At 56.7% G+C, this 24,218-nt stretch overlaps 1 protein-coding gene across 2 annotated transcripts; it reads left to right on the forward strand.

The window, feature by feature from the left end:
- The first annotated feature begins 10,906 nt into the window (after positions 1 to 10,906).
- Positions 10,907 to 18,012, forward strand: LOC139000036 (alpha-1-antichymotrypsin-like). Of its 2 annotated transcripts, none has more exons than XM_070402331.1 (5): positions 10,907 to 11,044; positions 12,683 to 13,324; positions 14,172 to 14,445; positions 16,511 to 16,658; positions 17,622 to 18,012. In XM_070402331.1, exons 2-5 carry the CDS (start codon positions 12,700 to 12,702, stop codon positions 17,820 to 17,822), a joined length of 1,248 nt encoding a protein of 415 aa, XP_070258432.1. In that variant the 5' UTR covers positions 10,907 to 11,044; positions 12,683 to 12,699; the 3' UTR covers positions 17,823 to 18,012. The 2 variants fall into 2 exon arrangements, with proteins under 2 accessions (XP_070258432.1, XP_070258503.1); XM_070402402.1 differs by lacking the exon at positions 10,907 to 11,044 and adding an exon at positions 12,449 to 12,540.
- Positions 18,013 to 24,218: the final 6,206 nt, after the last annotated feature.

A 24,218-nucleotide genomic window follows, 5' to 3' on the forward strand; every position in this document is an offset into this window, starting at 1 on the left:
CCGGCGTCTTGTCCTGCGGAAGCAGCTCTGGGAATGGTGGCAGAACCAGCTCGTCCGGCTGGTGATAGCTCTTCACCGGACGGTTGCGCCTCCCTCCACAACATCCCCTACGAAGGCCGTATTATCCCCATTTTACAGACAGGGATGGCGAGGCTTGCCGAGAGCGGGGGCTTACCCAGCACACAGCTCCTAGGCGGTGGCGGCGGGGTCTGCTGAGTCGTGGCCCCGGCCTCACCGTCAGCGCTGCGCTCCATGTAGAGCAGACATGAGCGGGAAGCAGAAGCCGGAGTCAGGCGCACCTGGGCCATGAGCTCCCCGGGACCAGGCAGCCGCACTCTCCTTTACAAAACCCACCCATTTCCCTGCCCGTCGCCTTAAAGGGCCCATGGATGAATAAACAAACGCTCATTTGCTCAGTCTCACTGTCCCCTGCACTCGCTGCCCCCTGCTCTGCCCCAGAGTCTGCGCACCCTGCCCTGCAGGCATACCCCACGCTGACCCCGGGTCTGGACTGCATGACAGAAGGGTGCCCCTTAGAACTAGCGGAGTTGGAACCCCCTGCTTTGACCATTCCCCACAGCCCTAAGCACCTACTCTTGCTAGCCAGAGGGGAACTGTGTATCTGTGATCGACCTCATTAATCCCCGACCAACCCACCGGCTTGTACCCATTTCACAGAGGGGAACCTAATGCTTGCGCAGAGCCCGCAGCTGATGACAGTGCGAGGCCCCGGCTCTGGGACCCAGATGGCACGTGGTGGCTGGTGGCAGGGCAGATGGCTGCACCCCAACCAGACAGCTTGTCTGCATCTGCGATTCGAGCTCAGGACTGGGCCTCCTCGCGGGGCCAGAGCCGCCCCTGTGTGCGTTTCCCTTGCGAAATGCCTCATCTGCTTCGGCAGACATTTCTCCGTTGTTGACCCAGCCAGTCCAAGGTCGGGAGGCTCGGCCCTGTGGCATGTGGAAGCCAAGGCCCAGCACCGTCTGACGTTTCCTGGGCAAACGGTGGCAAAGCAGCCACTGTGTGCGCGACTGGGGTGGGCGGGCTCTGGGTGCCAACGCAGGAGCCCAGGCTGCGTGGCACACCCTCCAGCGCCCCCTGGGGGTCCTGGCGGGCTGTGTAACTCCATTGTCACATGATTCTGGGGTGAACAAAATCATATAGCAGCCCAGAGAGAAAGAGAGACAGAGAGGCAGAGAGAGACGGAAAGAACTTCTGGGGTTCGGGAAAACGTTCGTGGAAGAGGTGGCAGGAGCTGCCCTGAAGAATAAGTGGGACCTTGACAGACAGCAGTTTGGGAGCAGGAAGGGGCTTCGAGGCCCAGGGAACGGTGGCTGGAGAAGAGCATGACGCTGAGTGGCTGCGGTGTGAACCGGAAACCCACACCTCCCTCTGGACCCATGTGGGGGAAGGAGGGACCCTGCCTGCAGCCCAGCCACAGGGACCTGAGCACACCTGGTGGCGGGTCTGTGCCTGACTTCAGAGTAGTGTGGCCATCATGCCACAGCCCGAGCACCCCCGGGCCCCTTCTGGGCCCTCACGGTCCCTTCTGCACATCAGTAGACGCATCCACTCACCCTCTAAGGGGTGCTACCTCCACGACTCCTAGGGGGTGGGTGCCCCTTTGCTTCAATCCCCACTGGCCGTGCCTCTGATGGACCTCATGGTCCCACCTGGTGCAAAGGTGCTGGGTCTGCAGGTGGCTGTCTCCCTCAGGGCCCTCTGTCTTAGCCACTGATAGTGGTTTCCGAGGGCTGTCATGACAAAGTGGCCCAGACCGGGCGGCTCAGCAGCAGACATGGGTCAGTGGCAGCTCCTCAGTTCATCTTTTTGAGGAAACTCCATACTGTTTCCCGCAGCGGCTGCCCCAGCCTGCATTCCCACCAGCAGTGCACGAGGGTTCCCTTTTCTCCGCGTCCTCGCCAGCACTTGTCGTTTGTTGATTTGTTGTTGGTGGCCATTCTGACAGGTGTGAGGTGATACCTCATTGTCATTTTAATATGCATTTCTGCGATGATCAGTGACTTTGAGCTTTTGTTCATACATCTCTTGGCCATCTGTATGTCTGCTTTGGAGAAGTGTCTAGGTCCTTTGCCCATTTTTTAATTAGGTTGTTTGTCTTCCTTTTATTAAGTTGTATGAGTTCCTTATATATTTTGGATATTAACCCTTTATCAGATGTATCGTTGCCAAATATGTTCTCTCATGCAGTGGGCTCCCTTTTTGTTTTGTTGATGGTTTCCTTTGCTGTGCAGAAGCTTTTTATTTTGATGTAGTCCCATTTGTTCATTTTCTCCTTAGTTTCCTTTGTCCTAGGAGATGTATCCATAAATGTATTGCTACAAGAGATATCTGAGATTTTGCTGTCTATGGTTTCTTGTAGGATTTTTATGGTTTCACGACTTACATTTAAGTCTTTTACCCATTTTTAGTTTATTTTTTTGTATAAAATCATTTTTTGCATATATCTGTCCAATTTTCCCAACACCATTTACTGAAGAGACTGTCTTTACTCCAGTGTATATTTTTACCTCCTTTGTCAGATATTAATTGAGCATAATGGCTTGGGTCAATTTCTGAGGTCTCTATTCCATTGACCTATATGCCTGTTCTTGTGCCAGTACCAGGCTGTTTTGATTACAGTGGATTTGTAGTACAACTTGATATCTGGTATTGTGATTCCTCCAACTTTGTTCTTCTTTCTCAAGATTGCTGGGGCTACTCGAGGTCTTTTTTGGTTCCATATATATTTTTGGAGTATTCTAGATCTGTGAAATATGCTGTTGGTATCTTAATGGGGATTGCATTGAATCTGTAGATTGCTTTGGGTAGTATGGACATTTTAATGATATTGATTCTACAAATTCATGAACAAGGTATATTGTTCCACTTGTTTATGTCTTCCTCTATCTCTTTTTTCAACGTCCTGTAGTTTTCCAAGTCTTTTACCTCCTTGGTTGAGTTTATTCCCTAAGTATCTTAATTTTTTTGTTGCAGTGGTAAATGGGATTGTTTGTTTCGTTTATCTTTCTGAGGGTTCATTACTGGTGTATAAACATGCCATTGATTTATGGGTGTTAATTTCGTATCCTGCTACATTGCCAAATTCATTTATTAAATATAGTAGCTTTTGGTGGAGTCTTTAGAGTTTTTTTTATGTACAATATCATGTCATCTGCGAATAATGAGAGTTTTATTTCCCCCTTTCCAATTTGGATGCCTTTTATTTCTTCTTCTTGTCTGATCACTGTGACTAGGACTTCCAGTACTATCTTGAATAAGAGTGGTGAAAGTGGGCATCCCTGTCTTTTTCCTGTTCTTAGAGGAAAAGTTTTTAGTTTTTGCCCATTGATTATGCTGTTGGATGTAGGTTTGTCATATATGACCTTTATCATGTTGAGATAGGCTCCCTCTATTCCCACTTTGCTGAGAGTTTTTATCAAAAATGTGTGTTGGATTTTGTTGAATGCTTTTTCTGTGTCTATTGATGTGATCATGTGATTTTTGTCTTTTGATTTGTTTATGTGATGTATCACATTTATTGATTTGCGAATATTGTACCATCCTTGCATCCCTTGAATAAATCCCACTTGGTCATGGTGTATGATCTTTTAAATATATTGCTGGATGAGATTTGCTAATATTTTGTTGAGGATTTTAGCATCTATGTTCATCAGGAATATTGGCCTGGAATTCTTTTTCTTTGTAGTGTCTTTATCTGGTTTTGCAATTAGGATAATGCTGGCCTCATAAAAGAGCTTGAAGTATTCCTTCCTCTTGGAATTTTTGGACTAGTCTGAGGAGTATAGATGTTAGTTCTTCTTTGAATGTTTGGTAAAACTCCCTTGTGAAGCCGTCCAGACTCCGGCTTTTGTTTCTAGGATTGTTTTTTATTGCTGCTTCTATGTCATCAGTTGTTATTGGCCTATTCAGGTTTTCTGATTCTTCCTGATTCTGTTTTGAGAGATTGTATTTTTCTAGGAATTTGTCCATTTCATCCACATTGTCCAGTTTGTTGGCACATAGTTGTTCATAGTATTTACTATATATCTTCTCATCGTTATTCTGAACTCTATGTCAGATAAATTTCTCATCTCCATTTCATTTTTCTCGTCTTCTGGAGAGTTCTCTTATTCTTTCATTTGGGGGTTGTTGTTTTTTTGTCTCCCCATTTTGGCGGCCTGTTTGTGTTTGTGTTTATGTATTAGGTAGATCTGCTCAAACTCCCAATCTCTAGTGCAGGACAATATCTAACGCTGTTTCTGATTGGCCCTGAGTACGCTGTTTGGGGCTATCAGTAGTCCACAGCTTGTGGCGCCCTCTGCTGGGGCTGGGTGCTCTTGGAAGGGACCAAGATGTGCACCAGGGTCTAACCCCAGCCCCAGAAGGAGATCAGGCAAAGACATGTTGCCTCCCGACCTTCAGCTGCTGTCGGTGGGAGCCGGGCCACCCCTTTCGTATCTCCGCACTTCCTACCAGTCTCCATGCAGTCTCCACTTTCTGTCCTGGTTATAAGGGTTCCCTCCAGCTAGTTTTCAGTTGATTTTTCATGGTGTTTTTCTGTATCTTAGTTGTATTTCCAGTTTGATCCTAGGAGAGTGTCAGTATAGCTTCCACTTACTCCGCTGCCATTTTTAATCAGTGGCTAGATTTTTTAAGAACTTTTTCAAATCAGCTGACATTCTAATGGGTACTCCCCTGTAGGTAATTTTCTGTCTCTCCCTTGCTTCCTTTAAGGTTCTTATTTTGTCTTCAATGTTTGTCATTTTGATTATGATGTGTCTTGGAGTTGGTCTCTTTAGGCTCATCATGATTGGAATTCTCTGTGCTTCCTGAACTTGTGTTACTTTTTCCTTCACCAGGTCAGGGAAATTTTCTGTCATTATTTCTTTAAACAGGTTCTCTATTCCCTGCTCACTTTCTTCTTCCTCTAGTACTCCTATAATGTGGATGTTGTTATATTTCATGGTGTCCCAAAGTTCCCTAAACTATCCTCCTGATATTTAATTCTTTTTTTCTTTTTGCTGCTCTAATTGGGTGTTTTTCCTACCTTGTCTTCCAAGTCACCGATTCTGTCTTTTGCCTCATCTAATTTATTTTTATTCCTTCAAGTGTATTCTTGATGTCAGATATGTTATTCTTCATTATGATTTCTATTTCTTGTTTCATATTATTGTAGTTCCCATGGAGTTTCTTGAAATTGTCACTAAGTTCCTTGAGCGTCCTTAAAACCATTACTTTGATAAATTGCTTCCCTCCATTTTGTTTAGCTCTCTTTCTGGAGTTTCCTCCTTTTCTTTCATTTGGGGTTTGTTTCTTTGTCACCCCATTTTTGCTGTTCCTTTGGATTGGTGTCTATGTATTAAACCAGTGGTCGGCAAACTGCGGTTCACAAGCCACATGCGGCTCTTTGGCCCCTTGAGTGTGGCCACAAAGTTTCAATCACACTGTACGTGTGCGCCCGCACGTGGTATTTTGTGGGAGAGCCACACTCAAGGGGCCGCAGTTTGCCGACCACTGTATTAGACAAACTGCTATGCCTCCCAGTCTTTGTGGGATCGCTGTATGTAGTAAGTTTCTTTTGGGAGCCAGTGGTGCAGTCTCTTAGATCTTAGAGCTGGGTGCTCTAGGAATGTCCCTGTGTGAGTTATTTGAGCTCTCCTATTGTAATTGAGCCTTAAATGTTATTGTCCCATTGGGGGTGGAATCTCCTCTCAGGCTGGCTGACTGTGAGGCTCACCCCCGACCATGTCATTCAGGCTGTTGTGCAGGTGCTGACAGAACAAAAACAAACAAACAAAACATACACAAGATTCCAACAACAACAAGAAAAGCAACCACAAATGAAGAGAGAATTAGGAAGGAGAAAAGAGAACAATAATAGAAGAAAAGGGGGAAAATGAGGAGAAAAAAAGGGGGAGAAAAAGAAATATGTAAGGGCAGAGATGAAAGAAAGAAAATAAAAATAAAGATTAGGGGAAGGAAATCTGTATAAAAGAAAAGAGAAAGAAAACAATTATGAAAAGGAAAACAGAGGAGAAAACAGATAGACAAAAAATGAGAACAGGAAAAACAGAGAAAGCAGGAGAAAGAAGAAAAAAAGAGTAAGAAATGAGAAAAGAAAAGTTAGATATGTGAAAGGAAAAAAAGAGATGAAATCATAACAAATCCATAAAGAAGGAAGATAAAGAAGATAAAGAAAAAAGTGAGGTGGTGTTTGTCTAGCAGATGCAATGCCTCCTGGGACCCTTTGGACCCTGCCCTCTGGTGACTGTGGCTGGCTGTTTTCTCCGCCAGTTCTGGGCTTCCCGGGAGGTACCTGGGTGCTACCCTCTGTCAGAGACGGTCCTCCATGGGCTCAGTCCCCTGTGTGAAGGTTCAAGCGATCCACAGTCTGTGTCTTTCTCCACAGGCCTTGGCTGTGCGTGGGAGGGGCCACGCTGCCCTCTAAGGCCAGTTTGTCAGCACCATAGGGCCCAGGGACGGGTCAGCCACCTTCCCAGGTTGCCATGGTGCTGCATCCACCTGCCTTTGCCTGCCAGCCAACTGCCCACCTGAAGCACTCAAAAGCCTCTTCCTGAAAGGGCTTTCGGAGGAATCTGGAGTCTAGACTCTGAGTCTCCTGGGAGGGGGCGGTGGGTGTGTTTCCCCATCCCAGCGCTACTCCTCTGAGAACGACCCAGAATATTTCCCTGCCCTTGGCTGGACAGAGATCCTCGGATGCCGTCCAGTGGGATCGGCCGGAAACCCGGAGTTCTGTCAGCTCTCCAGTGAGGGGGGAGCACCAGTCAGGTCCCCAGGAGAGTGGGGTGGACAGCCCAACCCCAAGCCAGCCCCTGCAGCCCCCTGAGGCTGTTGGGACCTGCAGGCTTGGCCTCTGCTGCTGCCTCCCCTGCAGAGGCCGGGGTGCAGGGGGCGGCGGGCAGGGTGGCTGAGGGGAGGCGGCTGCATCACTGGGGCGGGTCTTTCCCTTTTCCTGAGCTGTGGCTTCTGGGAGGGGCCAGTGCCTCTCAGGAAAGCGGCTGCTTCGGTTTGGGAAGGTACCACCTGGGGCGAGTCTCCCCGCCAATGCCTTTCCAATACTTCCCACCCACCTGTCCTGGGCACCTGCAGTCTGCACTGCCCTCCCTCCTCCTGGGTGAGTAGCTGCAAATGAAAATTCTGTCCTCTGGGGTTAAAAACCCCAGAAACAGGCTTTTATCTGAGGGCTCCAGCGGCCAGAAGCCCTGTGGGCGTGTACGGCTGGATGCGACCTGCTCTCGGCTCCAGGGCTCTGAGCTGTGGAGCCCAGCCTGGGCTCCGGCCGCGATCTTCTCAGGAAAAACCCTCCCGTGGCTGAGAGACCACCCTGCTCTCTGCCCGCTGCCCACCGTAGCCACCACGCCCTTCCTCCCCGTCTCCAGGTGGCTCTGTCCTTCCTGACGCGTCTCCTCCTCAGCTGGACCTCAGTGGTAATTCCAGATGAATGTTCCCCAAGTTAGCTTTTCTTTCTCCTTTCTTTCTTTCTTTCTTTCTTTCTTTCTTTCTTTCTTTCTTTCTTTCTTTCTTTCTTTCTTTCTTTCTTTCTTCCTTCCTTCCTTCCTTCCTTCCTTCCTTCCTTCCTTCCTTCCTTCCTTCCTTTCTTTCTTCTTTCTTTCTTTCTTTCTTTCTTTCTTTCTTTCTTTCTTTCTTTCTTTCTTCTTTCTTTTCTCTTTAAAAAATCTTTATCGTTGACAGTATTACATAGGTCCTCCTTGTCCCCCATTAACCTCTTGCAGCCCATTCTCGCCCCCGCCTGACCCCCGGGCTCTCACTGCCCCATTGTCTGTGTGCCTGTGTCCACGGGTTATGCATCTATGCGTACAAGTTCATCGCCAATTTAGTTTTATTTCCAGTCGGACCCTGGGGGAGGTGCCAGCAGGGTCTGCCTGTTTGGCCGCCATCTTCTCCCTCACTCCGGTATTGTTTCATGTAGTCGTTACAGCCACCCTGTCGGGGAAATGCCCCCGGGGTTTGATAGAGGAGGAAGGAAGGGTGAGGGACTTCCAGGGACCTGCTTGAGGTCACTGCTGCGAGGGTCACTCAGCATCCAGTGTTCCCAGGCTGTGCTCTGTGTCCGAGGCTGTCATGGATGGAGGGTTGTGGTGATGAGGGACCAAGGGGAAGGCTCTTCCTAGGAGCCCAACAAAGGCCTGTCCTTAGCTCAGAGAGAGAGCTGAGGAGACGTCCCGGTCAGCATGAGGGGCAGCCAGCGCGTAGGGTGAAGCTGTAGCGGGGAGAAGCCCCCGAAGACAGACGGTGTCGGAGACCAGAGGCCAGGACACCTGTGCTCGGGGCCCTCAATGAACACCCCGCCTCCGGGAACAGGGAGAGGCGCCACAAACCGAGCTGGAAGGAAATAGAGTGTTGCATTGAAAAATATATATATTTTATTGATGTCAGAGAGAAGGGAGAGGGAGAGAGAGAGAGCGAAACATCAATGATGAGAGGGAATCATGGATCGGCTGCCTTCTGCACGCCCCACTCTGGGCATCGAGCCTGCAACCCAGGCATATGCCCTGACCAGGAATTGAACTGTGACCTCCTGGTTCAAAGGTCGGCGCTCAACTACTGAGCCACCCAGCCAGGCGAGTGTTGCATTTTTAAAAGTATGTCTGCTTTTCTGTATGGAGATTCATATCTTGCACATACAGACACAAAACAATGACAGAAACTTCCACAAATGTTAGCAGGGACTTTCCCTGGGTGAGAAGACTCTGGGATATTTTCCAATGTCCTTCTCTGTATTTTTCTGGGATTTTACATGCTTCTCAATGAGTATTTCATCAACATGAGCCAACTAAGGAGGACTGTTCTTTTTCTCCCCATCACCACCTATCTTCCTTATCCCCTCTTCTACCTCCACCCCCCCCCCCATTACCACTCTGTTATCAGTGTCAGTGAGTTGTTTTCTCTCTTTTTTCTTTTTTCTCAATCCCTCCATCCCACCCCCCCACCCCTGTAACCCAGTCCTCCCCCCAACAGCTGTCTGCCTGCTCTCTGAGTCTGTCTCTATTTTGTGAGTTCATTTTGTTCATCAGATTCCAGATGAGTGAGGTCACATGGTACTTGTCTTTCTCTGGCCCTGGGCAATCTGTTTGGAGCTATCGGTGATCCATGGTTTTTGGCTGCCTCTGCTGGGCCTGGGTGTCTGTGGAAAGGACCAAGCTGCCCCTGGTGCTTTTACCAGCACCAGGCCCTTGGGGGTAGGTCAGCAAAATTCCCCATCACGGGAGATCAGCTCTGCCTGCAGGCTGTCTGTTCGGCTCAGTCACTGAAAGAGCTGCTGGCTGTACTCCTCAGCAGGGCCTGAGTGCTGCAGGGTGGGGCTCGAGGGATTCCAGAGGGTGTGGCTACTCCTCCCCTCCCCGCCTCGGCTGATGTGGTACAAAGGGGAGCGCGCCGCCCAAGAAAGATGACTTCTGAGAAATGGGGAAATGACTCTGTGAAGGGATCCTGGTGGCTGACCCTTCAGCTCTCTCCCCAGAGCCACCAACCCCAGAATCTCCGAATGCGGTTCTAGTTCGCTCTGCCCTCCCTCCAATGGAGCCCAGGGTGAGTGGCTGCGAATGAAATTTTGTGTTGGGCCTTTATGAGGATGCCCGTGTCCCCAGCCATCTCTCCTGGCCGTCAGAAACCCCGTTGCTTTACACAGGCAGACGCTAAGTGGGCACCTATTCCCGGTTCCCACACTTCTCAGGGGAAACCCCTCATAGCTGAGATATCCCTCTGGAATCTCAGCAGCTGCCTCTGGGAGAAGGGCCAGCCCGCTCACCCCTCCGCACATCCTACCAGTCTCCCTGTGGCTTCTTCTGTAAGTCCTCGGTTATAAGGCTTCTCTTCACGAGTCTCCATTTGGCTATTCAGGATGATTTTTCTGTAATTTAGTTGTGATTCCAGTTTGGTCCCGGGAGGAGTCAGTGTAGCTCCCACCCGATCCATGCCGTCTTGGACCTCCACACGGTACTTTGACAGAGATGACCTTCCGGCCGTGGGCCTGCACTCATCGGCTGGTGGCAGTTGGTGGTGGTTCAGGCTCCTGCCACGTTTCTGCTTGCGTTTGTGGGAAGTAGGGTCTCCAGCATCTCCTGCTTTCTCACACGGCACCTGGGTTCCCCAGGCTCGTATCGGAGCCGCACAGTTTCTGGGCCCAGGGTTGGTGCTGCCTCCTCGCTCCTGAAAACTCCTAACGAGAGTGAGTGACAGGGTGCTGCCTGCCGGGACCAAGAACTGTTCTTTTTTTTAAGATTTTTTATTGCTTTTTAGAGAAAGAAGAAGGGAGAGAAAGGTCAATGTGAAAGTGAAACATCAGCCCTGACTGGTTTGGCTCAGTGGATAGAGCGTCGGCCTGCGGACTGAGGGGTCCCAGGTTCGATTCCGGTCAAGGGCATGTACCTGGGTTGCGGGCACATCACCAGTGGGAGATGTGCAGGAGGCGGATGATCAATGTTTCTCTCTCATTGATGTTTCTAACTATCTCTCTCCCTTCCTCTCTGTAAAAAATCAATAAAATATATTTTAAAAAAAGAAAGTGAAACATCAATCGGCTGCCTCCTGCACACCCCCAACTGGGGACAGAGCTCAAAACCCAGGCACGTGTCCTGACGGGCAACGCTTGCGGCACAGGACGACGCCCCCCACTGAGCCACAGAGGCCAGGGCTGTGTTTTTGTTTGTTTGTTTTCTGAAGAACGGGAATCGGGGTATTTTTCAATGTCCCTCCTCATGTGTTTCTGAGTTTTACATGTTCCTCAATGAGCATTTCACAACAAAGACAGAACGAACTGAGGCAAGGTCTTGGTTTGTGTTTAAGAGACAAAAATTCAGCTGTTCCTAAAACTGGATTATTCGAGTCGTTCTAGCAAATCCCAGTTACCAGAAACGCTCCGTGCTCCCTTTCCAGTCAGACATCTGGACACCGGGTGTCCCGCCAGCATTTCCCAAGCCGGGGGCGGAGCCCTTTGCAGGATAAGTGAGCTCCAGCGCCCGCGGCTGCACCACGCACGGCACTCAGCTCTCCGAGGCAGGTAATCCACGGCGCCGAGCTACTGGGCGCCACGGAACCCACTTCCCCGGGTGGTTCTAGGCTCGGCCGGGAGCCGTGGACTGTGCAGGAGGGGCCAGGAGGAGTGTGGCAGCGCCGGGCGGGCCTGGCTGCTGAGGACAGGCCTCGGTCTGGGCCTGAGCCGGACACCTGCAAAGGGGTGGACGCGCCACGAGGGGGCTAGAGTCAAGTCTGCCCCTGGCACTGGGCTTCTGCTTGGAGTCAGCTGTGCCCCCCCACAGAGCTGTGCATCCTCCCCCGATGAGGACTCCCTGAGGGGCCCGGGGTGCTCCCCTCGCCTGGTGCAGGGGGCAGCTCTCAAGGTGGTGCAGACAGAACGATTGCAATGCACCCTGGGCAGAGGCCACAGGGACTCCATCGGGCCTGTCCCTGGGCGCCAGCCATTCCCCCACCTCCCACCCCACCTCCAGCCAAAGCAGACAGGCTGGCTGCTTAGAGACAGGGCCGGCCGCCAACTCGCCCAAACAGTAAGCTTTTTTTCTCCAGAAGCAATGTTTTTGGGGAAAAGTTCAACTATTTTTCAAAGAAATGGTTACATAAGCAGAGGGTACACAGGGGGCAATTGAACTGCCTCTGTCCCGGGCTTGTCCAAAGGTGATGCCACTGTGTTTGGGATGGTCATCAGCTCAGCTCCGTCTCCCCGCCTCTCCCCCTTCCTCCTCCTCCTCTTTTTTCTCCTCCTCCTCTTCCTCCTTTTGCCTTCTCTGCCACCAGCCCAGCTGCCCTGTCCCCTCGGGGGGCTCGGGGCTGAGTGGGCGGAGGAAGGTGATTGGCCCTGTTTGCTGCAGCAACTGGCTCTGAAATCTGTGTCTCTCTGTTTCCTCTTATTATTATTCTCTCTAATATGTTTTTATTGATTTCGGAGAGGAAGGGAAAGGGAGAGAGCGATGGAAACATCAGTGAGGAGAGAGGATCATGGGTTGCTGCCTCCTGCAGGCCCCACACTGGGGATCGAGCCTGTAACCTGGGCCTGGGCCCTGGCCGGGAACCGAGCCGTGACCTCCTGGTGCCTGGGCCGATGCTCACCCACTGAGCCGCGCCGGCCGGGCCAGTGTCTGCATGAGCCCTGACTGCGCCCAGCACCGCAGTCAGCACCGGCCAGCGCATCATCGAGAGGCCGGGAGCAGCGCTGTGGTCGCTGACTCGCCCGGCGCCCCTTCCTCGGACCCTACTTGGGGGTGGACAGGGGACACACGCCAAGCAACTGCATGCTTCCGAACCCCTCCTGCTAGTGTCCGCTCGCCTAGCACGCGGGGAGGATGCACCTCTCGCCCTTCACAAGCTCCCCACCTGGGAGCCAGGCAGGCCCAGCTCTTGCCTCCGCTCTGCCCTGTCCTTGCTGTGCGGCCTGGGCAAACCCCTTCACCTCTCTGTGCCGTTTCTCCCCTGGGGAAAATGGCCACAATTTCAGTGCTAACCTACAAACGTGAGAAGGAGCACGGAGCATAATTACGTACGGTGGGTGCCTAGGAGGTTGCCACCCTAGGAGGCCACAAAGCTAGCTGGGGGTGTGGGGGCAGAAAGCAGGCCATGTGGGGGCCCTGGGAGGCGGTCCGGGCCCCCCTGGCCGGCTGAGACTTAGAGCAGCTTCGCTTTTCAGAGTTGAGGGCAGAAGGGATGTCAGTCCTCCTGGCGCTGGGGCTCCTGGCGGCTGGGCTCGGCCCCACTGCCCACGGCCTCCCAGGGGACACGCCGGACCAGAAGGTGACCCGGGGCAACGAGACGCCGGTGGACAGCCTCCGACTGGCCTCCAGCAACGCCGACTTTGCCTTCAGCCTCTACAGGCAGTTGGCTCGGAAGAACCCCGATAAGAATGTGCTCTTCTCCCCGACGGGCGTCTCCACCGCGTTAGCCTTCCTGTCCCTGGGGGCCCGCGGCCGCACCCTGACGGAAATCCACAGGGGCCTCAAGGTCAACCTCACGGAGACCTCGGGGACGGAAATCCACCAGGGCTTCCAGCGCCTCCTGCGCGCCCTGGGCCGGCCCCGCGGCCAGCTGCGGCTGAGCGTGGGCAACGCCATGTTCGTCAGCGAGCAGCTGAAGGTGCTGGACGAGTTCAGGGCCGACGCCGAGGCGCTGTACGCCTCCCAGGCGCTCTCCACCGACTTCCGGGACGCCCCCGCGGCCCAGCGGCTCATCAACGACTACGTGAGGGAGAAGACCCAGGGGAAACTGGTGGACCTGGTGGGCGACCTGGACGCAGGGACGGCCATGGTCCTGGTCAACTACATCTTCTTCAAAGGTGAGTCCCGTGCAGGCTCAGCGGGATGCAGACCTCAGTTCTGATCTTTCCCGGCGATGGCTCTCCTGGCCCAGCAGCCTGTGCTATTCCCGAAACCGCCATGGAGGATGGTGCCCGGGGTGTGCGTGGGGCCCGGAGAGGGGCCTGGGCCCACGGCCCGCCCTGCCCAAGGCATCGCCTTCTCTTGGGGTTTTCCAAGTGAGTGTGTCCCCCTCACATGCTGCAGAGGAGCCACTGACCTCTGTCTCGTCCGCCTGACGCTGGCCCAGCTCCCGGGAGGAGGCCGCTGTCCTTCCAAATCCCCGTGGGCAGGAGGGGCGGGAATGCACTTCCTCCCTGAGGGATGGTGTGGCGCTCGGGCGGCCCTCTGCCCGCACAGCCGGGCCTGGCTCCGTCCCAGCCGGGCCTTGGCCTCCGGAGGGAGGGGAGACTGCGGGACAGTGGCCATCTCCGGGGTGTCAGCCTCCAATGACCGGCAGCCCAGCATGGGAATGTGCTCTCCTACAGCCTCGAGGGTGCCCGTGGCCCAGGCCCTCATGTCACCGTCACGCCTCCTCCCTCTTTCCCGAGCCCCCTCTCTCCTGTCTCCTACGCCCACACTCCCGTGTGTGTCATGAGCACCATTAACCGGTCTTCCATTCCCAGCCCCTCTCCCCCACACCTGGGGGCGCCCATCTGCCAAGGAGTTCTTGCCAACCCAGCCAGGCCATTCCTAAGAGGAGCCCCGGATTGGCTGTTGGGGTGCGGAGTGTCTTCACCGCCCAGGGACCCCGAACAAAGGGGTGGGGCGGGGCAGCCCCCGCATTCACAGCTCCCCCCTGACCCCGCCCGCCTCTCCCGCTTGCAGCCAAGTGGAAGACGCCCTTTGACCCCAACGACACCTTCCAGTCCAAGTTCTACGTGGGCCAGGGGAGGTGGGTGACGGTGCCCATGATGAGCTCCGAGGACCTGAAGACGCCCTACTTCCGCGACGAGGCGCTCGCCTGCTGGGTGGTGGAGCTGGGGTACGCGGGCGCCGCCAGCGCGCTCTTCGTCCTCCCGGACAAGGGCAAGATGAAGGCGGTGGAGGCCGCGCTGCGGCCCGAGACCCTGCGCAGATGGAGAGACTCGCTGCGGATGAGGTGACTACCCCAGGCCGGAGCGGCGGGCCATCCTCGCTCACCCCCACGCTTCCCCGTCCCGTCCCCGCCACGCGGGCGCAGCCTCCCTGAGGTCCCGGGTGGGCGTGCGGTGCTGGGACAGGTGCAGAGCAGGGCACCTGGCCCGTGGCCTCCGGTGTGGCTTCGGCCTGAATGTTTTCTTCTCTGAGATGAAAATATCAGACTCGCCAGGGCTCCGGCTGCCTCTGCCTCTTACATCATTCAAGTCTCGGGTCCTCATCACAGCCCCAGCCTCGTGCCCTTCCTGTCCTTGTCAGCCTCCTGAGGGTGAGGGGCCGAGGCATGGGGACTGGCTGAGGCCTGAGCTGAGACGGGCTGAGAAGCAGCTTTGCACTGTGGGCCGTGCAGCTGCCTCCTGCCTCCTTCCACCCAGCTGGCCCTTCCTCTCTGTCACCTCCGGTGCAGGAAGCCGCCTGCCTGGGGCCGTCTCCCAGTGCCTGCGAATCCGTGGGCATGCAGGATTCCCCCTGCACCCCTGGTTTGCAAGGGAAGGGCAGGGCCAGGCGGATGCGCGGCCCCAGACCCATCCGGCATGTGCTGACATGAACGATAAAGAGTGAATTAAAGAGCAGCCGGCTGGTGTGGCTCCGGTGGTTGAGGGCTGTCCCATGCTCCAAGGCTGCTGGCTCCATGCTCAGCAGGGGCCGTGCAGGAGGCAGCCCATCCATGTTTCTCTCTCGGGAATGTTTCTTCCTTTCTAAAATAAATGAAATACATGTTTTAAAAAAGGAGGGAAAGAAAAGTAAGCACCAGGGGTCAAGACAGTGAGGAAGGAGCCCGGCTGGTGTGGCTCAGTGGATGAGCATCGACCTATGAACCAGGGGTCACAGTTTGATACCTGGTCAGGGCACATGCCCGGGTTGCAGGCTTGACCCCCAGTGTGGGGCATGCAGGAGGCAGCTGATCAATGATTCTCTCTCATCATTGATGTTTCTATCCCTCTCCCTCTCCCTTCCTCTGTGAAATCAGTCAATCTATAATAATAAAAGTATACTATGCTAATTAGACTGGACAGCCGAATGACCTTCCGAACGTCCTTTTGGACAAAGCCATGGTGGTGGGGGCAGAGGCAGAGGTGGTTAGGGTCAACCAGGCAGGCGAGTGGTTAGGGGCAATCAGGCAGGCAGATGTGGGATCGGGCCCACATCTAGCAGGATTCCCCCTAGGAGTCCCAGATTATGAGAGGGTGCAGGCTGAGCTGAGGGACTCCCCCCAATGCATGAATTTTGTGCACCAGGCCTCTAGCATCTATACTAATAAAAGGATAATATGAAAATTAACTATCAGTCCACGACAAAATGGTGGCGCCCATAGCCACAAAGATGGCGGCGCTGGCCGGAGTGGGTGGGATGCTTGGCTTCCTTCGTCACCCCAGCGATGAAGGAAGCCAAGCCTCCCACAAGCCTTGGCTGGCCACTGAGGGCCGGCCTCTGGGCGGTGGCCACGGAGCTGGCTGGAGTGGGCAGGAGGCGGCTCCAGCCCAGAGCGAAGGTGGAAGGTGGTGGCCAGAGCAAAGGCCTGGGTCCCAGGTGCCGGAGGGAAGCCAGTGCTGGCACCCAGGGGAAGGAAGGCCTATTCTTGCACGAATCTTTGTGCACCAGGCCTCTAGTATATATATGTATATATATATATGAAAGAAAGGGAGGAATGCCTGGCCGGTTTGGCTCAGTGGATAGAGCGTCAGCCTGTGGACTAAAGGGTCCCGGGTTTGATTTCAGTCAAGGGCATGTACCTTGGTTGCAGGATCCTCCCCGGCCCGAGCCCTGCTTGGGGCTCTTGCAGGAGGCAACCAGTTGGTGTGTTTCTCTCACACCAATGTTTCTCTCTGTCTTTCCCTCTCTCTTCCATTCTCCTAAAATTCAATGGAAAAATATCCTCAGGCGAGGATTAACAGCAACAACAGAGAAAGTGAGACAGGAAAGGCTCATTTGCAGCTGCAGGGCTTGTGGGAGGGACCAGCAGGACAGCTGTGAGGAGGGAGGCCGGGCGACCAAGCAGCGCTCAGTCTGTTCTCCTCTCCTCCTAGGCCGATGGAGCTCCACCTGCCGAAGTTCTCCCTCTCCAGCCTCTATCACCTGGAAGGCGTCCTCCCCCGGCTGGGCATGAGGAAGGTCTTCAGCAAGAAGGCCGACCTGTCGGGGATCACAGGCGACAAGAACCTGGCGGTCTCTCAGGTGAGTCGACAGCGTGGACATCAGCCTCCGCGTGGAGCTGGGAAGAGCCAGGCCGGGCAGAGGCCAGGGCGTCTCCCATCTCCACACAGAGCTGCCCTCCTCATGACCAGTTGCCCCCAGGAGCTGGGTGCTGAGGCCTGGGCGGGCCCCTCCCTGCAGTCTCATGGGACAGCCGGGCCTAGGGGAGAGCCTGGGGTGCAATCAGCAGAGACACCCCCACGCTTCTCCCCTTACTGCCTGCAGAGCCCATGGCTCGAGGCCTGTCCCCTCAGCTTTTTCACGGGTAAATGCAGGGAGAGGTCTTGCCCAGTGCCCCTGCCCAGTGGAACAGGTCAGGGGCAGGAGGTGGTAGCCATGGCTCTGGGGCGGTTGTGATGAAGGGGCACTAAGAGATGGGAGATCCCGGGGACCCTGCACTGCGTGCCTAGAAGCAGAGTAGTCAGAGAACGGGGAGCTGCTGGGAAGCCCTCCACCCTCGTCGGCACCCCACCTCCCAAAGGGTGTGGCAATGGAAGGTCACGTGCAGGGGTGGGGGTGGGGCAGCTGCAGGGTCCAGGGATGTGAAGCCACATCCCCTGCGACATCGCCGAAGCCCAAGGACATGGGGCTGACGCAGGGCCCGCTGTCTGTGGGTTCCGAACTCTGCACCAGCTGCCTGCGGAGGAGCCTCCTGCGTGTGCCCCCACAAAAGGGGGTGTGGGGGCAGCACCGTCTCTGGGCTCAGGCGGGGGACCCACCCAGGGTGCCCCTGCCCTGCACCCGGCAGGCCCCTCATAGCCCCGAGCCTCGCGTGCACATGTGCACATCAGGGCTCCGCACACCAGGGTGCCGGGAGGAGCGGACCAGCTGAGCCGGTTGACAGCAGGGTGACAGTCAGCGGTGGGTAAATGCCAGCCCCCGAGAGCCGCGCGGGCGGGCGGGCCGCGGCCTCCTGCTCACCTCGGGGTGGCCCGGTCCTCACAGGTGGTGCACAAGAGCCTGATGGACGTGGCCGAGACGGGCACCGAAGCCGCCGCTGCCACGGGAGTCAGAGTGATGCTCAAGTCGGCAAGAATCCCACGGGCCTCCGTGAAGTTCAACAGGCCCTTCCTGTTCGCCATCCTCTCCGAGGACACCCAGAGCATCCTCTTCTGCGGCAAAGTGGCCAACCCCAGCGCAGCCTAGAGCTCCCTCCCCCTCGTGCCCTGGCCGTGGAGGGCGCCTGTCTCCGGGGGCAGCCTGGCCCTGTGCACAGGGAGCTGGAGGGCCTCGCCGTGCCTGCTCCCTCCTGGGGAAGCGCCCGTGACCGCTGGTGGCTCCCACACGTGCCTCCGAGGCTCTGTGACCTCCGACAGCAATAAACCAGGGGCTCGGCTCGGCGTGTCCCTGTGCCTTTCCCGGATCTGCCTGACCCCACGTGCTGTGGCCGCCCGCAGTGAGAGTCCTTTCCCTCGGGATTTTCCCTGGTGAAACGGGGTGACAGGGCTGGGCTACTGCGCAGTGCCCAGCAGAGCAGGTAAGAGGTGCTAGGCAGTAACCATGGCTACGGGCGACTGTGATGAAGATACACTAAGATAGCGGTCGCCAACCGGTGCTCCTTGGACCCCTGGCGGTCCCTGAGATTGGCGACCGCTGCTCTGAGAGATGGGAGAACCCGGGGGCCCCAGGCTCCCACGTAGGCTCCGCCCCCTGCCAGGCTCTGGGCTCTGCCTTCCCCGCAGCAGCCCGGCCCGGACAAGCCAACCTGGACCTCAGGCCCAGGACCAGGAGGGACCTGCTGCCCAGTGTCACCTCCCGAAGGCTCGCTGGTCCCAGTCCCATTGTCACTCTCCCTCCCCAAGGTCTGCCCACGTGGCCACCCTGTGGGGGGTCCAGACCTGACCTCACCTGGCACAGCCGGACCCCTGGCTCCTGCAGCCGAGCCGGGCCTTCCTCGTCCTAGAATCTCCCGCCCAGCCCCCCAGCACCCCAACCCGGGGAGAGTGGCCCCGTTTCAGAAGCGAGGTCCTGAGCCCTCCCCCTGCCAGAGCCCCCCCCCCCCCCCCCCCGGCAACCAGAACGAAGGTCGGGGAGCAGCGGAGCGTGAGCACCCACAGCAGTAAAAGCCATCACCCCGTCACGGCGCGGGGAGGGCTGAAGCTCTGGGCCCCAGGGGTCACCAGGCATCATGACGAGGCCACCAACGTCGAACACGGGCTTGAGATCCAGCTGCCAGGCCTCACCCCGCCCCCGTGGCGGCCTGGAAGTAGATGCTGCTCTTGCTCCCATTGTATGGATGAGGGGACTGAGGAGCACCGCTCAGAGAGCTCCCCCAGGCCACACAGCGGTGATGATGGCGGGCAGGATGCTCTCCCAGCTTGCTCGGCGTCACACACACACACTCTAAACCACAAAGCGATTCTGCCCTGAACAATTTCCACAGTGACGGCTCTCCCGGGACTCGGACTGTGATGGGCAAGACAGGTGGTGAGACGAGGCTCTGGAAGCTGAGACTCGAGAGCACCCAACTCTGCTGGGGAAGCCAGGGAGGGAGGTGGCTTCCACCCTGAGATCAGAGGGAGAATAGAGGATGGGTAAGTGAACAACGAGGAGAATGTTCCAGGCAAGAGAAAGAGTGATGGGAGGATTTTCAAGAAACCAAAAGAATTGGGCAGGCCTGGAGCAGGGACGGATGGAGGGCTGAGGGGCGGCAGGGGCCACCGTGGAGCCGCTGGGCGCTCAGGGCCGGGCAGCTCAGTGAGGATGCTGGCATGGCTTCTAAGAGCCACAGGCAGCTTTAACGGAGTTCAGACAGAGAGTGGGCGTGAGCAGATTTGCGTCCGAGAAAGAGGCTGCGGCTGCTGCGTGGAAGGGTCCGGGGCCCGGGACGGGGCTGTGGGCTGCACTGAGGCAGAGATGGGGCCGCTGCCGAGGGAGAGGGGACGCTCCAAGGCTGTGGGGAGCCGGTGTGAGGCGTGAGGGGAGGAAGGAGGAAAACGCATGTGGGTGTGGCTCTGGCGAGGAGAGCTTCCCAGAGACGGACCCGGGGAGCAGCCTGCGGAGGGAAGTGACACGTCAGGTCTGGACAAAGCCGCGCCCTCAGTTCCTGGGAGACAGACAGGACATTGTCAGGAGTCGGGAGGAAGGTCGAGGCGGAGGGAGCAGCAGGACGCCCCGGGGTGGGCCAGTGAGGCCCCACCCTGAGTCCCTGGGTGTGCAGAGAAGGGCGTGCTCCTCCGAGGGGTCGTCTACCGGCAGCTCGCCAGCGAGTGGGGAGCCGGGAGGGGCCGAGGGAGGGGAAGGTGTCCCCCCAGGACCCGCAGAAGGTAACCAAGGGGCCGGGAGGGGCCTGGGTGTGAGCGAGTGGGGCCTGGGCGGCAGCGGCGGCTCCCCGCACCCCAGTGCCAGGTCCTCTCACTTCCGTGACTTGGGCAATTCGGAGGTGCCAGGGAGAACCCCAAGTCCCTCCTTGAGGGGAAAGGTGAAAGCTCTCAACGTAAGAAGGAAACAGTCACGCTAAGACCCGAGGGAGAAGGACTCTCCCACCGTGAGAGTGAGAGGGGAGAGCAGTGCGCCGGGCGCTGCCACCCTGCACCTGCGGGCGCTGCCACCTGCACCTGCGGGCGCTGCCACCCTGCACCAGTGGGCGCCGCCACCCTGCACCTGCGGGCGCTGCCACCCTGCACCAGTGGGCGCTGCCACCCTGCACCAGTGGGCGCTGCCACCCTGCACCTGCGGGCGCTGCCACCCTGCACCTGCGGGCGCTGCCACCCTGCACCAGTGGGTGCTGCCACCCTGCACCTGCGGGCGCCGCCACCCTGCACCAGTGGGCGCCGCCACCCTGCACCTGCGGGCGCTGCCACCCTGCACCTGCGGGCGCTGCCACCCTGCACCAGTGGGCGCTGCCACCCTGCACCTGCGGGCGCTGCCACCCTGCACCAGTGGGCGCTGCCACCCTGCACCTGCGGGCGCTGCCACCCTGCACCTGCGGGCGCTGCCACCCTGCACCAGTGGGCGCTGCCACCCTGCACCTGCGGGCGCTGCCACCCTGCACCAGTGGGCGCCGCCACCCTGCACCTGCGGGCGCTGCCACCCTGCACCTGCGGGCGCTGCCACCCTGCACCGGCGGGCGCTGTAGCTGCAGCACAGACGGTGGCACGTCGGCACGGGAGGGAGGGTGCGGCCGGCCACTGAGGCACGGAGGAGACCACGCTCACGCAACTTTTAGCACAGCCCATGGGCCTCCTCGCTCTCTTCCATCAGTAGTTATTGATTAATTTATCCGTTAACTCCATCACCGGTGGGATGCGCAGGAGAAAAACTGCATGGGGTCAGTACTGTGGTTTCCGGCCTCCACGGGGGGCCTTGGTCGCGTCCCCCTGGATAAGGGGGCCCTGCTGTATTAATAAGTGCCATGCGTACACCTGGTTTGGATCATCATTTAAACAAACCAAGTGTAAAAAATAAATTGGGGCCTGGCCGGCGTGGCTCAGTGGTTGAGTGTCCACCTATGAACCAGGAGGTCAGGGTTCGATTCCCGGTCCGGGCACATGCCCGGTTGCAGGCTTGATCCCCAGTGGGGGGCGTGCAGGGGGCAGCTGATCAATATTTCTCATCTATCTCTCTCCCTCCCTCTTCCTCTCTGAAATCAATAAAAATATATATTTTTTAAATAATAAATAAATTGGGGAACCAATTAGGGAAACATTGACTTGCACACTGATGGTATTAAGAAGTTTACTGGTTTTTTAGGATGTGACATATACTATTGTGGCTAGCATGTTTTAAAACTCTTACAGATGAAAGGATGTTTAGGATTTGCTTCAGAACATTCCCAAGGGGACGGGGTTGGGGGAGGGAGTGATACTGTCCTGAAGTTGGTGATACCGGACGGCAGCTGCCGATGGGGACGTGGGCTTCGCTAGACCATCCTCTCCATTACACGTTAGAATTCTCCCATCATCAGACCTGAAGCAGACAGGAAAGTCCTTGAGAGCAGGGTTGTGCCGTAGTCCCAGCACTGGATGAATGAGTGGGTGATGGATGACAGACTCCCCCGTCTGCTCCCTTGACTGAATATTAAGAGAAAGAATTGAAAATCCTGAGACAGCAACAAGAAGTGACTGTGCGGCCCCGGCCGATGGCTCCGTTGGTTGGAGCGTTGTCCATATGCCAAAAGGGTTGTGGGTTCGATTCTAGGTCAGGGCACCTATCTAGGTTGCGGGTTTGATCTCTGGTTGGGGTGTGTATAGGGGACAACCAATTGATGTTCCTCTCTCATATTTCTCTCGATATTTCTTTCTCTCTCTCTTCCTTCTTGTCTCCCTAAAATCAAGAAAAATATCCTCGGGTGAGGATTTGAAAAAGAAGAAGTGGTTGTGTGGGTGTTTAGGTCCAGGCGGTGGGTGTGGAGAAGAAAAATAAAGTCGGAATAAGCAAACCCCGGGGGAAAGGAAGCCTGCTCCCACCCATGAGCCCACGCCTAACTGCCCCTCGCCCTGTCGCCAGGCCACCTTTGTCCCTTCCCCGCCACCTGCCAGGACGGAGAAGGTATTTCGGCTGAAAGGTTTCGCAAACACTCTCTCTGCTGGGCACACATTAACCTTTGTTTATGCCGCACCGAGTGGCCGGGTCTGCTGACGTCCTGAGAGCTAGGCATTGCGATTTGAAAGACACTGTTCAAGAGTCGGAGCCCACACCCCTGGAGGCCAGACCCGGGGCTCGGGCTGGGTTCCGTGTCGCGCACGGCGTGGGCAGGAGGTGGGTGGCCGCAGAGCGTGTCTCGGCAGGAATGGAGCCGGAGCGGCTGCAGTGAACTCAGCCTTTCCCTGGATTCCAAGCCCACAGGCGTCACTACATTGAACTTCCTGGCCACCTGGAGTGGGAGGGGCAGAGGAGGAACCGAGGCTCGGAGGAGGGTCAGGCTGCAAACAGTGATGGACTGAGCCCCCGGGCACCAGGCCCACCCGCTCCGAGCTCTGCCCCTCGCGGACCTCGCACAGCCTGAACACGGGCGGCCAGTTTGCCTCCTGCCGGGGTGCTGCGGGCGACGTGGGCCACGGGCAGCCTCGGACAGCCTGCTAGCCCCACCGTCCAGCCTCCGTCCTCCCGCACGGACAGGCTTCTGTGTCCCGGGCCACGACTGCGGAGTCCCTCAGCTCCTTGGCAGGTTCAGGTGAGTGGGGGCTGCGGGTGGGGCTGGAGCGGGAGCCATGGCCCCCAGCCAGCGTGGTGGACCTGCCACGGGTCACCTCACGAGTCACACAGGAGCAGGCACACACAGGAGCAGGCACACATGTGAACACACATGTGCACACACATGCACCCCTCCTGCTCCCAGAGCTGCCTGTACAGACAGCAGCCTGGAGTGGTGCTGCCTCCATGGCCTTGAGCACGCTGTTCCCTCTGCTGAAACCCTTCTCCTGACTCATTTCCAGTCTCAGGTCAGGGGCTCCCTCCTCCAGGGAGCCCTCCAGGAGCTCCCTGCCTCCTGCAGACTCCCCTCCCACTGCCATGGCTCGGGGAGCTGTAACCAGCCCTGCACTGCGTCTCTCCCGGTGGCTGGCGAGCTTCTTCCGGACAGGGCCCCTGAGGGACACCTGTTTGCTGAATGAGTCGGCAAGTGAACGAGCCAGCGTCTCTCTGGGCCTCGGTTTCCCCATCTGTGCAGCGCTCGGATTGGATCGTGGCATCCAGGCAGCTTGAAAGCTCTATGGTCTGGGGGACCTGCCCGCACACTGTTCTGAGTGAATTCCGCGTGCCTGTCCCCCGTGAGCCCGGGCACTCGTGTCTCATCCACCCGCTTCCCCAGCGCCTAGCTCAGGTCCTGACAGGCTTCCAGCGATGTTTGTTTAGTGAATGGATGAATGAATGAATGAATGAATGAACAGTAAAAGGAATAAGGGAATGAACTTTCATTAAAGCCAAGATATTCACCAAAGCAAATTACCTGGCAGATGGACAGCGGTCTGTTCCCTAATGATAGACACAATGGAACCAGTTTTACCCTCGAGGCTGAGTTCCCGTTCCTCTCCCCTTACAGACAAGGGGACTCGGGTTAGAAAGGCTCAGGGCTGCCCACGTCGCGTGGGAGAGCCAGAGGCAGGGCAGGGGTGTGACGGTGGTTATTCCTACCCACACCCGAGTGCACACCTGGGCCGCTCTGGCCCTCACGAACACAAAGTCTGGGGGCCCAGGAATCTGCTGAGTCAGAATCACTAGGGGGAGCCCTCAGTTCTCGGGGGTCATATTGTCTGCTGCTTCCCTTCCCGGGGCTGCCTGTGCCAGGCCCTGGGCAGGCTCCGCTTGGTGCCCGGTCGCTTTGAACTCCCACAGCCCCGTCATGTGGGGGTGCTTAGCCCCGTGCCACGGAGGGGAAGCGGAGGCCCAGGGAGGGAGCAACGTGCCCGGCGTCTGTGGGCTTCCGCTGGGCAGCAGAGGCTGGGCTGAGCGAGCCCAGGTGGCCAGGACTCCTCCCTGCACCCTGCACCGCCTCCGCCAAGCTCTCTGCAAGTCCAAGGGCACATCCAGGCTGGAAGAGGGGTCAGCGGAGGAGGGGCACTGAGCGTGCGCAGGAGACCCAGCTCTGTGTGAGCAGGACAG

The sequence above is a fragment of the Myotis yumanensis genome, unplaced genomic scaffold, assembly GCF_028538775.1.
Source record: "Myotis yumanensis isolate MYYU_CA2020_CCGP unplaced genomic scaffold, mMyoYum1.0.hap1 SCAF_1, whole genome shotgun sequence".
In the NCBI taxonomy this organism is placed as follows: domain Eukaryota; kingdom Metazoa; phylum Chordata; class Mammalia; order Chiroptera; family Vespertilionidae; genus Myotis; species Myotis yumanensis.

Coding starts and splice junctions, on each gene's coding strand:
- LOC139000036 (XM_070402331.1), top strand. CDS start 12,700: ATGTCAGTCCTCCTGGCGCTGGGGCTCCTGGCGGCTGGGCTCGGCCCC. Junction 13,325..14,171: donor CAACTACATCTTCTTCAAAG/GTGAGTCCCGTG, acceptor TCCCGCTTGCAG/CCAAGTGGAAGACGCCCTTT. Junction 16,659..17,621: donor AGAACCTGGCGGTCTCTCAG/GTGAGTCGACAG, acceptor CGGTCCTCACAG/GTGGTGCACAAGAGCCTGAT.